The 17,212-nt window shown below is 42.1% G+C and overlaps 1 protein-coding gene across 2 annotated transcripts in view; it reads right to left on the bottom strand.

Annotated features, from left to right (window-relative positions):
* FRMD4B (FERM domain containing 4B) overlaps positions 1-17,212 on the bottom strand; it is a 171,053-nt gene that overhangs the window by 25,979 nt on the left and 127,862 nt on the right. For both annotated transcript variants that reach the window (XM_069966909.1, XM_069966908.1), the window contains exons 8-11: positions 10,308-10,391; positions 9,300-9,365; positions 5,722-5,779; positions 3,630-3,716 (exon numbers count right to left, since the gene is read on the bottom strand). In XM_069966909.1, the coding sequence (XP_069823010.1) occupies positions 3,630-3,716; positions 5,722-5,779; positions 9,300-9,365; positions 10,308-10,391 (295 nt within the window). The remainder of the gene's footprint in view (positions 1-3,629; positions 3,717-5,721; positions 5,780-9,299; positions 9,366-10,307; positions 10,392-17,212) is intronic.

Here is a 17,212-nt window from a genome sequence, read left to right as displayed (position 1 = left end):
CTTACTTCAAGGAGAGAAAGCTCTGTAACAAGCCACATGGCCACCACTGCAACTACAATCCAGCGAGTCCTAAGTGCAAATGGCCTATGTGTGCAGAGTGAGCTGGACCCAGGATTAAATAAAGTGTATCAACACATTCAGGGATCCCACTCCATTATCAGGAATGGGGGCTCTGTCATCTTCAATCACCAATTCCGTGACTATTCTATTCAAATGAACTTTCTATTTTCTTTGCTGTCTATCACCCTGACAAATAAGGCAATAATAGAAGATCCTTCCTTCCTGGTCCGTTGTCACACAACCTGTTCACACCTTAAGCCTCCCACATGAGACGGCGAGTGAGGAGGAGTGTCACACACCTGACTGCAGGCAGCTTCTGAGGCGTACGGTGTAGATGTGGAGGAAAGACATGCCAGGTATGGCTCATAAATTCAGGGGAAAAGACATAAATATTGTCCTGCAAATCTGCCAGGATGAGATGGCGGACATGGACCCCTTAACAAACACTACGGCCATGTTTAATCCAAGATAGGCCTAATAATGTAAAAGATTGCAAGCTCTTGCGAGCAGGGCGCTCACTATGTCTTGCTTGAATAGTTAGTATGTAACACTATGATTTCTGATTGTCTATATACAAACAGAATTTTACAGTGCTGCAGGATATGTTGACACTACAAAAATTATTATTATTATTTTGCTGTGCAGTAGGGACATGATAAAATGTCCCTGCTATCAGCCGTTTCATTCAGAGAAAGTCTGGCAGAAATGTTCCTCTATTGGGTGACTGAGAGAGAGTCCAGAACAATGTCCGTCGCTATGATCACTACTTCACCTACTTCTGTGTGTTCTATATAACGCTCCCGCACCATTATAAGCTATAGACTTTAGTGCGAACCTTCTGCAAGTGTATTATTCAGGCTACCCACTGTATTCCAATAAAGTGTTAATACAATGAATAGACTGTGACTACTGAGCTCTCCCAAGCATTGAAGACACAGAAAATCCTCACAACGTTATAAATCTCAGTCTTGTCATCTTCACCATGGGGAGGAGCGAACAGTATAGGGGGCCATGGCTCCAAGCTGTTCCTTACACTGTTACCCTACTTAGCTCAGCATGGATGCTTGGTCGCCTCGCCACACATTCTAAAAGCACAGGGGGTTATGGGAAGAGATTATGCTAATTACATTTACATATTAAAGAGCAAATTCTCATCAGCGCTAAACAGGATTAGCCTTAAGTGGCATAAGATAAGTTTTCCAGAATTTATTCATTATTATATACTTAATGCAGTCTAGCAGTCAAACAGTTTATAACAAAAGTAGGGATGATAGATAGGGAATGCATTGGACATTAGGCCAATGTTTCACAGGACCAATCTGTAGAGACCCCTTTGCCAGTTTTCAACCAATTCATTAAAAATGTCTGATAACAGAGGACAATAGCCCACACAGCAACAGAAACCAATGACAAGCCCTGTGCTCTGTCAAAATTTAGATTTAAAATCTAGTAAGACGTATGACAAGCCATAGAAAGAATGGGAATCGGGCCACTTCAGTCTCATTTACTGCCAATGAAAACCTGAACTGCGTCACTCAATAAAAATATTTGTCTACAATTAGGAACCTAGTAGTTTAGGCGGCCATATTAGTCTAAACAGGACCGTGAGAAAGTCATGAATCAAATGATGTGGCTGCTTTCCCCATTGACATTTTTTTCCTCTTGTGTTGCCTCCACCCAAATAAATCCAGAAGAAAAGCCGGGGAGTGGAGCCAAGAATATTTATAGAAGAGGTGGAGGAAGTCAGATGCACTGAGTAAGTTTCAGGGCTGAATGAAAGGTCTTCTCTACCGCCCCACATTCTTCACATGTCACTATACAGGAGAAACTGCTTGTAAAAGGTACAAACTATGTACAGTGGGGTATGCGGATACACACACAGATCATACTGATCATATACTGGGTGAGTCAGGGACCGGACCCCTCCTTCTGTACACCTATCCCACCAGGGGGGAGTGCTTCCATAGAACATCTCTTGCTCTAGACAACTGTCCTGCACAGACTACCCATTAGTTTAAATGAATATTGTGTAATGATGAATTTCACCTGTGGGGGTGCTGCAGGGACATTAAGGTGTTATCCCAGGATTAAAGAGTGACAAGTATGAGATTACAGGAGGTCCACCCTCCATTCCCACCCAGGGATCTTTCTATCAGCTACCCAGCTACTTTGCTATGATCAAGCCGAGGTTTGGAGTGTGACCTATGGCTCCTTTTATTCTCTATGCAGCTGCCAGAAAGAACAGCGCTCGGCTCTTTCTGGCAGCTCCATAGAGAATGAGCGGAGCCGCGGTACCCCCTATCCATAGGATAACCAGGTTATTGGTGGGAGACCTATCACTGGGATCACCACCGATCAGGAAAACAGTGGTCAAATGTTCCCCGAGTGGATGGAGTTGGCAGTGTGCATGCTTGACTACTGCTACATTTATTCTCAATAGGACTTCCTAACATTACAGAGTGTTCACCTTTGTGTTCAGATATCCCATAGACGTAAATGGAGCGGTTGGCAACCATGCATATTGCCCCTCCAGTCATTTAAGGGATAAGTAACTTCCATACTTGTGATGAGATGGGGTCCCAGCAGTTGGACCCCCACCAATGAGCTGGTTATGCTTTGGACAGGGAATAGCTTTTAATCTTGATGACATCTTTATTGCCAGGTTTAACCACAGATTACAGCTGACTGCTGGGGATTCCAATGGGAACCTACTTGTTATCTGCCTATTATTAAGGGACCTTTCTAACATAGAGATTATCCACAGCGGGAAAACCCCTTTAAGCTGTCCATCCACAAAATAGCTGTCAGCCTAATAATCAAGAATTGACAGCCATCTTACCCATAAACATGGCCCAAGGCCCATGAATATATCTGCTAGACATCTCTGGCAGTGCCCACCAAGCTTTTCCCATAGATATAGGACTGTTTGTAGATCATGTTACCTTTAGTAAGAAGTTGCTATGATCACCTATGTAGTCCCTAAGTTATCCACTCATCAACCCTCTTTGTAAATACCCATGACAATATAGCACCCCCTAGTGGCGTCACCATGAGCTGCACAATATGAGACTTTGAAAGATAGTTTCTACTAGAAACTGCAGCAGTCTTGTCCTTGGGCTGTATCAAACCTCAAACAAAGGTGCAATACCACATACAGTCTATGGACAAAAAAGGGGCGCTGTTGCTACATTCAACCTCCTGACAGGTGAGGTTGATGCCAGACCATGAGATTACAGGACTATGTAATACACCCATTATACCTGTTTTTCCTGCATCTTGCATTACCCAACATTAACTGTGACCCTTCCAAAATCACAACTTGTGCAAAAATGTCATAAATACTAGAGATGTGACTCAGGTTACAGGTAATTGCTTATGTGCTGTGACTCAAACCATCATAACCTTTAATAAGAGATGCCATTTTATTCTATGTGCGCAATGTAATGATTCCCCGAATTTAGTTACTGGACATAAGGACATGCTGAGAGTTGTTTTACAGCAGCCACAGATTGGGGACCACTGGTTTACAAACAAGATATACTTCCATAATAACATGTTAGAGAACATACCTTCCTGGGCTTTATCTTGTCTTGGATATCGTATTGTCCAATTCCCTTAAAGCTGATTCCTAGCCACCAGGGGATTCCTTGCTTGTCCTGGAAAGAATGGAAAAAAGAGTTTAAACAAATGTAAAGAAACTCAATTGTTATTACAGTATATAGTAGGAGCAAGTCATATTAATACTAGGAATACCTTTAACTTTAACAACCCTCTTCTCATGGCCAACCAAACAGTAGAGGAATCAATTTACCTTTCATAGGGACCAACTTCTAGTTATATACATCACTTCACTGAGCCCATAGAGGTATTCATCAATCTCTTATAGGTATGATGCTGGAGCGTTATCTACCCAACTCCCACAGAGACAGAGAGACTCATGGGTATGCTCATCTAGCCACTGGATATTCTCTATGAGGGAATTATCTGACACCCCAAATTGTGACCTTATCTTATGTGTTGCTGCAAGATTTAATTCCTCCGCCATCCCAGCTCAGGGCAGACTGCATGGTGGTCTTTTTCTGCTGAAATCTTCTATCAGAAGCAATTTATCAGGCCTGCAGAATTTGGGATCTAAAGATGGCTATGCACCTTTAGGCTATGTTCACACTACGTAAAACTACTGCCGTAGTTCTTGCCGCAGAACTACGGCCGTAGTTTTGCGGGGTGGAACATAGCTTTATTTTCAATGGGATCCCGGCCGGAGCATACACACATCATATACGCTCTGGCCGGGATCCCATGCGATGCCGGAAAAACTGCATGTCAGTTTTTTTGCGGCCGGAATTCAGTAAATTACGGCCGCAGAAAGACCTGTCAGCCGCTTGCTTCACTGTGGGCTATAGGAAGCTCTGATACGGGCGCGCTCTGATGCGCCCGCATCAGAGCTCTGGGGCCGGACGGATCATCCGGCCGGTACTTAAGTACCGGCCGCGATGATCTGGGCACAGACCGGCCGTTCTGTGACCCGGCCGGGGTCACAGAACAGCCGGTCTGTTACGTAGTGTGAACATAGCCTTAGTATCGTTTGACCATCAGTTATCTCTCCCAACCAGCCCTGATCCTCCCCATACACAGGAACATTTGGTACAGCCGAGCATTTCTGCATTGTCTATGGTAAGGTGGGGGTTATCCGCTGCCAGAGAGCTCTGGCTGCAGCATATCTCTCCCAGAACAAAGGGGTCAGGCGGTGATTTTCTATCATGCCTGATCCCTATCTCCACCGGCATCATCTGTTGGTGGTTATTCGTGAGAGCCCCATACACTTTATCTTGATGGCCAAACCCATACGACCGACTACAGGCCCTATTACACCAAAAGATGTCTGACAAATTATCTCACACATTTTTTCAGCCAAAGCCAGGAATGGATTTGAAAAGAGGAGAAATTTCAGTTTTATCTTTATGACCTGTTCTCTGTTTATAGTCCGTTCCTGACTTTGGCTGAAAAAATCTGTCAGATAATCTGTCAGACATTTTATGGTGTAATAGGACCCTAAAGTATAAGGACCTTATTACACCAACAGATATCTGAAAGATTATCTGACAGATTTTTACAGCCAAATCCAGGAATGGATTTATAAAGAGTCCGTAGTCCGCTCCTGGCTCTGGCTGCAAAAATCTGTCAGATATCTGTTGGTGTAATAGGGCCCTAAGATGTATAGGGACTTTTAGTAAATGCTTGTATTATGGTTGCAACAACTGGAATCGGTGCAGTTCTACTGAGCGGAATATAAACCACAGATTTTACTTCTAATGGTCTGTAATAAGTTACTGTTCTTATCATTCAAGCCTATGGAATGTCTCCTGGATTAGGAATAATACATTCATAAAACAGGTGAAAAGTGAAGCAACAAGCAGAATCTAAAGGTGCCCTCAGGATGTAGCTCAATGCCAAGCTACGGCAAGCAAAGGAAATGAAAGCAATATAAGAACTTCCAGTGTTTCATGCAGCAGACAAATATCTTAATAAAAGATCAAAACCCTGAAAGAGCATGGCCCGTTCTTTCCTCTCCATCTGGGGGCCCTGCTGGTCTAGTAATAACGTCTGCCAACAAGATAATAATGATTTTACGGATGTGTTTGTAGAGGGCCGAGCACTGACCTTTACTTTGTAGTAATGAACACCATATGTGGGCAGAGCTTCCACTATTTTCATATACCTGCAGGAGAGAGGGAGAACAGAAAGAAGAGACATTATGTAAAATAATGAACATAAAACAATGAACATAGTAAAATGCCATAGCATACATGTCATCATGACACGTGCTGGGTGTATCCATTCTCAGACGATGTCTATAAGACTGGCTGACCAACTCATTAAAATTGATAAATCACTGCATGCCAATAAGGACGGTATTCATAAGCAGGTGACTATGCTGAATGTCCATACACACTGATGATATCCTCCCAGAACCTCTCCTAGCATTTCTCCAGGACTGTTGCCTATTGGTTCCCAGTGGTGAAAAGAAGAGATGAGATCAAGGAAATCTGTCTCCTAGATTACGTGGCCCTCGCTGAGGACAGGATAACATGGGGACAGACACAATGTTGTAGTCTGTTCTTTACACCAGGATATAGTGTAAGCTTTGAGAACCTATACCCCAAATCAGGCCAGAGAAGAGGTAAGGCCCATTTACACAAGCTGATTATTAGCAACAAGCATTGCTAGAAACTCTCATTCAGGCAATGTATAGGGGTCCATTTACACAGAAAGATTATCTGACAAAGATTTGAAGCCAAAGCCAGAAACAGACTATAAACAGAGATTATGTCATAAAGGAAATCCTGAGATTTTTTTCCTCTTTTCAAATCCATTCCTGGCTATGTCTTCAAATCTTTGGCAGATAATCTGTCAGATAATCTTTCTGTGTAAATGGACCCTAATGCTGGGTTTACACGGAGCGCTAATTCGCCCGATCGTACGATTAACGATTTTGAAGTAACAATTTTTTTTTTTATAACGATCAGCGTTTAGACTATACGATATATTGTACAGAAAATTCGTTTTGCAATCGTTTTGCGATCGCTTAAGCCTATCTCACACATAGGGAAAATCAGTGAACGACTGTTTACACGGAACGATCTGCGAATTTTTTGCGAACGACGATTTAAGAACCTGTTAAAAGATCAAAATGAACGATTTTTCGGTCGTTCGCCGCGTTTACACGTACGATTATCGTTAGAATTCGATCGTTATCGCGAAAATTCGCCCGATAATCACTCCGTGTAAACCCAGCATTAGTGTTAGCGATCAGCTGAGCAGTGGGAAAACACCCACTCATCAACCGATCACATCTTCTTTGCAGCCCTATAAATCATTGCTTACCAGCTGCACATCTCTCTATGTAAACAGGAGATGTGCAGCCGATAGCCATGTATTGAAATGGTCACACAAATGATGCAGGGATTGTTTGTGCTGCCCCGCCGCTGGTTGTGCTGGGTAAACACAAAATCAATGAGATCAGTGCTGATTTGCAAAGATTGCTGCGTCTAAAAGGATTATTGCTTCTGCTTAACAGATTTCTCCTTATTGCTGCATGGGGGGAAATCTCTCAATCGCTGACATGTGACTGGTGACTCTTTTCTGGCTGCTTGCGGTCTGTTTTTGGGTATAAGTTTTCAGAACCTACCTGGGATAGGACCACTGAAAAGAATGTGTATGTCCCATGTTATGTTGCCATCAATGAGGGGCAGATGACAAAACCTATAAGTCCCTTATACAGAATAGAGAAAAGTCATGAAAATGTGCTGATCTTGGTGGACCTGCCGACTGTGTGGGGCCTCTCTATAGATAATGCTGGACGAAATAAGGATTGAGCATGTTCAGTTTCACAGCCTACTTCCTTTGTTCTTTATGAAGACTAGCCAATGGTAGAGGTGTCTAGATGAGAGAGCATTACTCTCTCATCTATCTATCTATCTATCTATCTATCTATCTATCTATCTATCTATCTATCGTTAAGTGAATTTGCATCAGGCTCAATTCTTTACTTGGTAGCATGGTACAGTATACAGTATGTATAAACCTTCAGTATTAGAGCCATATTCCAATATATTGTAGCCTTCTATATACATCATATACCTTATGATGAACACATTCATAGAGAACCCTTTGGTTGAGTTTTGGTGAATTCCATAAAAACCACAAAAATACATAAAACAAGGGCAACTCTGAGAGAAATCAATTTTGACATAGGATGGATCTGTTACAAAATCTTCCCTACAGTTCAAGGTGCAATTACAACCCAATTCCAATAAGCTGGGCCCAGTATAATGTAAATAAAACACTATGCAACGAGTTGTAAATCCTATAGACCTATATATTTTATTCACAATACAACACAGAACACAAATCAGAGATTCAAAGTGGGACATTTTACCAGGTTGTGAAAAAATTAATCTTTTTAAATTTAAAGAAAAAACTTGATGGCAGTGGTGCACCAAAAACTGCTTGAAATAAAAATGGTGGAAAAATTTCTGAAAAATGTTCCTTAAATCAGGTTCATGCGAATCCAAACACTCTGCATTTGATTACCGGTGGCTGAAGAAGTTGGATGCAGCCCTAAGACTCCCTGGAAAACATAGATGCAGCCACAGGCCATAGGATGTATCCATGTTTTCCACAACTCCATAGGGCTGCATCCAACTTCTTTAGCCACCAGTAATCAAATGCAGAGCGTTCAGGTTTGGACATACCAAAAAAATGCTCAAGGTTTCCTGTGGACTCGAAGGGAGTGCCCTTTCAGCTTATTATTAGTGCGCAATTCGAATGCCTGCATCTTTGATAGTATGGGGTAGCATAAGTGCCTATGGAGTGGGCAGCTTACCCATCTGGAAAGGCACTATCAATGCTGAGGTTTCAGAACAAGGCATGCTCCCATCCAGACAATGTCTCTTTCAGGGAAGGCCTGGTGTACTTCAGCAAGACAATGCTTAACCACATACTGCATCCATCACAACAGCATGGCTTTGCAGAAGAGGAGTATGGGTGCTGAACTGGTCTGCCTGCAGTCTAGACCTTTCACTAATAGAAAATATCATGAAATGAAAAATCCGGCAAAGAATATGGAGGACTATTGAGCAGCTAGAATCTTTCATCAGACAAGAATGGGACAACATTCCGCTCCCAGAACTCCAGTAATTGGTTTCCTCACTGCCTATTTCTTTATAGAGTGTTGTTAAAAGAAGAAGGGATGGTCAATTCACCATAGACTTCAATAGAGTACCCAATATTACATTAATAATACAGTAATTTTTCACTCCAAATTACAGATGTATTTTGCTTTTATTTTACTGTGCAAATTTGCAGGGAAAAACTATGCAGGGGACATAACATTGCCCCATACTTACCAGTCCTGTTTTAATGCAGCTTCTCTGGCCACACGCACACATGCTGCTCCCACCGAAGATGGCTACTAGGCAGAAACAGTATACGATCTATGCTGAGTGGCCATTTTCTGTAGGAATGGCACATCAGCGCATGTTGTCAAAATGCTGGCATCAGTGGAGAGTGGGTGACCCGGGAACTGGACAGGTAAGTATGCAACACTGTTATGTCCCCTGCAGCCCCAGCAGCAGCAGCCTAGATTCAAAGTTTATACCAGACAACCCCTTTAAGATTTGGGCAGTTCTAAGTGGTCCATATGTTAAATATAATGGAGCTGTAGATGAACATCTTACCGGACTATGGCTTGTCCTCTACTGACTCCTTTTAGCTTCTTGCAATGTTCAATCACTCGATCCTCACTAGAATGAAAAACAAAATGTAAAGATATTATCAAACATGAAAGTAGCAGTCTCTCCATTTGCTTCCATTTAAAGCATTTCAGCAGATCAAAATTAATAAACAGAATTTTATACATCAGACCATATGACCTTCAACGACTAAGAATTTAAAGGGACTGGCCACTTTATAGTAAAATTGTTCAGTGTACAGTATTAGTAAGTGTACTCACTGCACTTACTGACTGCAGCTCCCTGTGCATAGAGCTAAGATCAGACTGTGCCCTGCTCTGTGGTGATTCTGTCTATACAAAGGCTGGGCATGGAGGAGGATGTGACCATGCCCCTCCCCCAGTGTCCACCATTGATCCTGTATATGCCTATGAAGAACACTGGGGACAGGACATGGTCACATGCTCGTCCATGTTGGCCATCTTATGGACAGAATCACCATAGAGTAGGACAGCGCAGCCTGGATGAGGGGTGACTGATTTTAGCTCCTGTCAGTAAGTGCAGAGAGTACAAAAAATAAATAAACTGAATACAATTGAAACACACTTTAAATCTCTAGATCTAATCAAGAATGTTCCTATTCAAGGACAGTAGAATTAAAGTTAATTTTATAAAGTATATTATGTATTTTCACAATACTCTGATTAAAAGGAGTTAACTCGTGCCCTATAATAATTTTTCGACACTATAAAATGGGGGTTCCTCTTCTTGGGGCCCTCGTCTGAGCCAGAATGGAGATTCCCAGCCTATCCATGTGCTCTGTGGTCATCTATTTGAATGGTCACTATGTAATATTATACATATTACAAATGTAACGTAATATTAGGCAGCTACGTTAATGTGTACAGAAATGTATCCACTGCTGTAATCTGATGCGTTACAAGAGTAAACAACTACATGTGACCAGCTCCTCTCTAGACATGGCACAGTATGGGCTGCAGAGTGTGTACATACCAGTAAGTAAGAGACGGGTGCTCCTGCAATGTTCTGGTGGGTAGCGCTGGCAGAATCTTTAGATCTTTTCGTGCATTTTCATCACTACAGCAAAACAAAGAAGAGAGCAGAAACTATTGTTTGTTTTTCCTGGTAGGGGATGAATTACTAATCACTGTGTAGCATTGTTCATTTACTCCTGCACATACTCAGATTTCAAGGTAGGCTATTCTCAAGTGACAGGGATACAATAAAATTAGGTTATGTTCACCTCTACAGACTGCAAACTAACACAGCAGCAGCCTTGGAAAAAAACAAACAGACAGTAAAACTGTAAAAAAGAAAGAAAAATGTCCAGTCAAGTTGTCTATTCCGCCTGCTGGGTGCAGATATGGAGTTCTTTACTGCTCTTCTAGAATCCTGAATGGCCAATCTGACTAGTTATGCAGTCACAGTGTATTGGGCAACTGCACCTTATTTTATGTTGGACAACCCCTTTGAAATAGTGGGGTATGGTGACTAATATTATTTAAGGGTCTGGTGTGGAGTCTGACATTAATATAGGAGTCTCATCTGGGGTCTAATATTATTAAAGAATAATAGAAATAAAAGGAGACTACCATTTATAAATAGAGCTAAAAATATTTAGTTGTGCCTGGGGAAGGCAAGTTGAATTGTTGGCTATGACCTGCTGCTCTAAGGGCCAGTTCACACAGAGTAAAACTAGCGAAATTCCGTGACGAATCCCGTCAAACTCAGTGTAATTCAGGCTGTCTATGGGGGGGGGGGGGCTTGCACACCTCCTCTCTCCACACCTCTCCACTCGGAAGAATTGACATGTAAAATCTGCGCAGAGAGAGGAGGTGCGGAAGCCCTTCCATAGCCAGCCTGAATTACACAGACTTTGACAGGATTCCGTGGTGAAGAGTTCTGCCAGTTTTACTCCGTGTGAACTGACCCTAGTTTATCACCCTGTGAGGCACTCTCACAAGATACACAATATTTTTAGTGGACATGTGTCTATGCATGAGGCCCAATTTGTTCAGAATTGATAGGACATCTATAAAATATGCTAATTACTACAGATGAGCGAACCGGGTTCGGGTTCGGGTCCATCTGAACCCGAACGTTCGGTATTTGATTAGCTGGGGCTGCTGAACTTGGATAAAACTCTAAGGTTGTCTGGAAAACATGGATACAGCCAATGACTATATCCATGTTTTCAATATAGCATTAGGGCTTTATCCAACTTCAGCAGCCACCGCTAATCAAATGCCGAAAGTTCGGGTTCGGATGGAATCGAGCATGCTCGAGGTTTGCTGATCTCTACTAATTAGATTGCATACGCAATCTAGGCCACGCCCGTTGGGCACGGGGCTGCAAGTTTAAAAGTTGTTTTTAGGACAATAACTGCATCACCTGCCGAATGGACCCCAGGACAGATCTTGGATTAAAAGCAGCTATCCGAAGGTGCAAGCGGTTTGGGGGAGTCAGATTGTGGGTACAGAGTCACTTTAATCTAACTTAAGTGTTTATCATTAATTTCCAGATGGAAGAGGTCTCTATGGAGATCTCCAACCCCTTTTGACTCTGTTCAGAGACTTATGAGCCAGTATTCTAAGCACTCTGATATTCACTAGGGGATTGGACCATTCTAAAGAATACTTTCATTCTGGCAATACATTTTGGATCAAGATCATAGACTTTATCAGGGTGATCCACCACACAATAATTTTGTGTAGTTTTTCCGGTATTTTTTGTAGGAAACTTCCTGTATTTTAATTAAGTCATTCCTGGGGTAAGGTTCCTCCTACCCCTAAACCAACACCTTTAGCTTCTTGGTTCATCAGCTGCAATGAAGTTGTTTAAGTAGAATTTGATAGATCATTCCTAATAGTTTTGTAGCCAGCGGCTCTCTGGAATGTCAAGAATGTTAAAGACTATACTCCCGCGGTGATACCGGGTCTAATAAATCTCCCCCAATCACTAAACACTGTCTGTCCGAAAGTAAAACAAGTCAAACTTACATCCGGAATAACAGGTACAGAAACAACCTGAGACTACAAACTTTTAGTTTCTTTTTTAAACCTACAAATTCTAAATATTATTTTAAATATTTTTCTTCAATATGTAACAAATTGACAGTAATAAATAGAGATGAGCATAACCCAAGCATGCCCAAGTCCACCTGTGGCTGAAGAAGTTGGATGCAGCCCTAGGGAGTCCGGAAAAACATGGATACAAATACAGGCCATAGGCTGTATCCATGTTTTCCTGGACTACCTAGGGCTGCATCCAACTTCTTCAGCCACCGGTAAGCAAATGCCATACCATCAGACTCCAGCATGCTCCAGTTGCACTCATTTCTAATAATAAACAGAAATCCCAGGTACGGATGTTTTGTTCAATATGTGGCCATTTTTATTTTTAGTCTTGTTGGACTGGCCAAGCAGAAGACCAGAGGATTCTCCAGTGGGCCCCAAACTTTAGAACACTGACTGTTATTTCTCACTGGTTCTATATTGTTGGGCCCCCAGGATCATTTCCTCTGGTTGGCCCCAGATACCCCAGTGTGACACTGACTGAAAAGGATGATAGAAGGACTTATAACCTCTGATGACTTGGTAAATTTTGGAAGTATATTTTACCGTTTTATTCTCTGCTTATGGCAGTTTTCTGCCTCTCTCTCTCTCTCTCTCTCTCTCTCTCTATATATATATATATATATATATATATATATAATTAGGAAGTCTACCAGACTGTCACTGATTAATGATGATGCTTTTTTAGAGGGCTGAGAGGAATTCTCTACTGTAATCACACAAATCCCTCCGAGGAGACAGAGGCCTGTGTTTATTCTGCTGTGTGTCCTTATGCAAGTGACAAACTTTAACACATGTTCCAAGGAAGAGACAAGGCGGCCCATTGTAAGCCAGCTTCCCGTGCTATTTCTGACATGTAACCTGTTTTTTATTATGTTTGTCTTGTCCATAGAGGAGTCAGAGTAACAGCTTGGCAGTCACCAGAACAACGCTCCCTGCTGGGAAGGCATGTGCTGACACCACATAACACATCTGATTAAGAAGCATTTGTCACTTGGGCGACCACAGACTATACCCGCCATTCCAGCTCCTGCACTGGAGATCAGATTCATCTGCTCCTGAAACAGTGATTGATGATGACAGAGGGATCTGGATATTGTACAGATAGGGATGACACTGCTGCTCCAGGGACATTCTCATCTAATAGACTGGTGCCTGCAGTGAGAAGATGAGCAGAATACAGGCCACCAATAACAGCAGCTTGTATGATGCTGTAGACACAGATTGCCATAAAACAGTCTGTCCCCAGGATACAGGGATTTCTGACATCCCTGAACCCCTTGTGTTTTATTATTTCTCCTAAAGGGAACCATTCTGGTTACTGAAATTGTGTGCAACCTCACCAGAGGTTTTATATAAAGTCTACAGCTAACCACAATCTTTAAAGGGGTACTCCAGCGAAAAATGTTTTCTTTCAAATCAACTGGTGTCAGAAAAATATATAGATTTGTATGTTACTTCTGTTTAAAAATCTCCAGTCTTCAGTACTTATCAGCTGCTGTATGTACTGCAGAAAGTGGTGTATTCTTTCCAGTCTGACGCAATGCTCTCTGCTGCCACCTCTGTCTGTGTCAGGAACTGTCCAGAGCAGGAGAGGTTTTCTATGGAGATTTGCTACTGCTATGGAGAGTTCCTGACATAGACAAAGGTGGCAGCAGAGAGCAGTGTGTCAGACTGTAAAAAAGAATACACCACTTCCGGCAGGACATACTGGTAGACCCCAGATTTTTTAATAGAAGTAAATTACAAATCTATATAACGTTATAAAACCAGATGATTTGAAAGAAACAGATTTTCGCTGGGGTTCCCCCTTAAAGGGAATTGGGACCAATGACCCAGATAAGGAGGCCAGGATTACAAGCTGGGATGTTTTATACCATTTCTGTTCCAAACCACTATAACCAGTCTGGACAGGGTCAGGGGGCTTTCTGGATAAAGGTGCAGGTCACTGAGTTGGGACCATTAGACATTTATGGCACATCCTGTGCATCATTCATCCTGTGGATAATGTCTGTGGTTGGAATATCCCTTTGAAACACATATGGACCTGTTCTGTATAACAACATAATGGGCCTTAAGTCTCATCTCTTCCTTTGTGCTCAAGGTAGACTAGTCCAGTCCATCCTTATAACATGTTCCATAAATCTCTATTACCACTTCTTGAAGAGCTATTAGTATTTATACAGCATAGTCAGCATTTGGGATTGGTGATGCAAGGCCTTAAGTGTAACATCAGGTAACAATTACTGCACCATTTGGTGGCAGGCCCAGGTTGTGACACTGACAGATAGAGGTGTAGGAAGAAGATCTCATTGCCTGGACAACAGGCTGATAGTGGATTCTAAATACTCTTCATGCTGATCTGTAATCAGGGATCATTCATTACCATAAAAAACTCATCAGATGCTGTTTCTTAGTACATGGTCAGAGCCCTGCTCACCCTGCCCACACACAGTCTTCTCTGTATAGCACCTGTACTGGGAAGCTGTCAATCACTAGGTGTGGGAAGGGTAAGCAGGACTCTTTCCAGGAAGCCCAGTCAGGGTTTACCCTGTCTTTTACTTAAAAGTCTTGCTCCAAACTATATAAACCAATATATCACAAAGTTTAGTTATTTTCCCTTTGCTATATTCTACTCTTAGACTGGACCTCATAATTCACCTGACAGGTTCACTTTAAGTACAATTAGGGTAACTTATAGGGTTCTTTAAAACATAAGGATGAATCAAATTCCAGTAGGGTTGGGCAGTCAGAAGATATTGGGAGTTGTAGTTTTAGAATGCATGATCAATATAGTTATAATAATATGCAGCCCCGTGCTGGACACACGATGTTCTTCTTTTCAGTAGTATCTTGTACACTGAGGCCATGTGGCACAAAAGTGACATGCTCAGACCTGAGGACATGTCAATATTAGTACAGTACACAGAGGCTACACCTCTCAAACAAACCCACAGCTTATTCAAGTCAAGGCGGTGGAGAAATAGGAAGGCCTCCAAACACTGGCCAGGATACAATGTGCACTGTTTGATGGGTGGAGTAAACACTTCTACATAGGGTCTAGTAACAGAGTTACTACATAAATTAAAACAATGCTTATATAAGACGGGACCCATTGTATTTCCCTCCTATTGACTAGGCTTGCAAAATGGCTTACATAGTAATTCACCATTTACATATATGTTGAAAAATAATTTCTCCCAGAATTTTTAAAGTTCACTACAAGCCAATGTTGGTAAAGGGAGGTTTGCTTCAATGCATCGCATAGACAATCCTAACCACCTAGACCTTCAGTACATGTGTTAAAGGGGTTATCCAGCGCTTCAAAAACAAGGCCACTTTCTTCCAGAGACAGCATGACTCTTGTCTCCAGTTTGGGTGCAGGTTTTGCATCTCAGTTCCATTGAAGTGAATGAAGCTTAATTGCAAACCGCACCTGACCTGGAGACAAGAGTCGCGTTGTCTCTTAAAGAAAGTGGCCATGTTTTTGGAGCACTGGAAAACCCCTTTAAGTATTTTTCCTTTTATAAGAAACAGTGTTATGAAGCTTTATCTATGATGGTCATATTCTCCTTCTTTTATATCGACAGTCTATTCCAGGTTGGGCACATGGTCTGCTACTAGAAAAAATGTGAAGTTGATGGGCTGCATTTCTTTTAGATTCTATACATTTTAAAATTATTAATAAATTATTACAGTAAAAATGCCTCTTGTGCCCCATGATGTAATAGCATTCCCTGTGCCCCCATACTATAGCATTCCCCCTATACTGTAAATTGCCCCCTATGCCTCCATACAATAATATTGCCCCCATATGACCCCACCCCCATGCCTCCATAGTGTAATAGCGTTCCCTGTGCCCCCATACCATAGCATTCCCCCTATACTGTAAATTGCCCTTTGTGCCCCCATACAATAATAATGCCTCCATATGATCCCCCCTATAGTGTAATAATGCCTAATGGTCAAATAGAAAAAACAAACACTCACATAGTCCCCCTACACTGTTGCATGCAGCTGCTTTTCCTCTCTTCAGGTCTGTAGCCTGTGAGCCACTAGGACAGAATCCCTGGGCAGATTATAGAGCCAGTCAGTGCAGAGGATGCTTCTGGCGGCTTACAGACTGCAGATAAGCACTGCATGAAGCCTGTGAGGGTGAAGAGTAGAGAAGCGGGCAGCTTATATCCCCTTCTAGCCAGTCTTAAGAAATGTAATGGCCAATAAGGACTAAAATGTTTATGGCTGCACTGGCCAAATAACTATTCATATAGCCACCTTCACACTGATAACCTTGGCAAATCCAAATGTCTGCCATGGAGAAAAACAGGAATCTGATATGAGAAAGATCCTTAAATTTACCTTGGAGATAAGAAAATGTGCCTACAGTGTCTACAGTCGCTCTTTTGATCTTAGCCAGCTGCAAATGTTGAGCATGATAGAGGAGCCATCATAACGTATGTCTGGAAGAATCATAATAGACTAGACACATCTCCAGAACAAGGCACCAGTCTCTCCATTACCATTTCTTACTGGTCGGACGTGAAGCTATTTAGTAACAATAAATGCTGACGGAATAACAATTACAATACCGATTGTGAACAGACAGTCCGGCAAACCCTAAAAATATGTGAGTTCTGCACTCGATGGGACAAGGTCTACTTTACTGATGCCATTCATTTGGGTTGACTGCACCTTCTCTGTGTTTGATAACCAGGCAGAAATAATGTCCGGTCTAATTTTTTCCCTCAGCTTTACCACCAGTCAAGCCAACGTTATTCACGGTCAACTTGATATCTAATGGAAACCATCAAAACAGACTTGTTA

This window comes from Dendropsophus ebraccatus, chromosome 4 (assembly GCF_027789765.1).
Source record: "Dendropsophus ebraccatus isolate aDenEbr1 chromosome 4, aDenEbr1.pat, whole genome shotgun sequence".
NCBI lineage: Eukaryota > Metazoa > Chordata > Amphibia > Anura > Hylidae > Dendropsophus > Dendropsophus ebraccatus.
The sequence above is the reverse complement of the archived record's forward strand: the minus strand, read 5'-3'. Positions and strand labels throughout refer to the sequence as shown.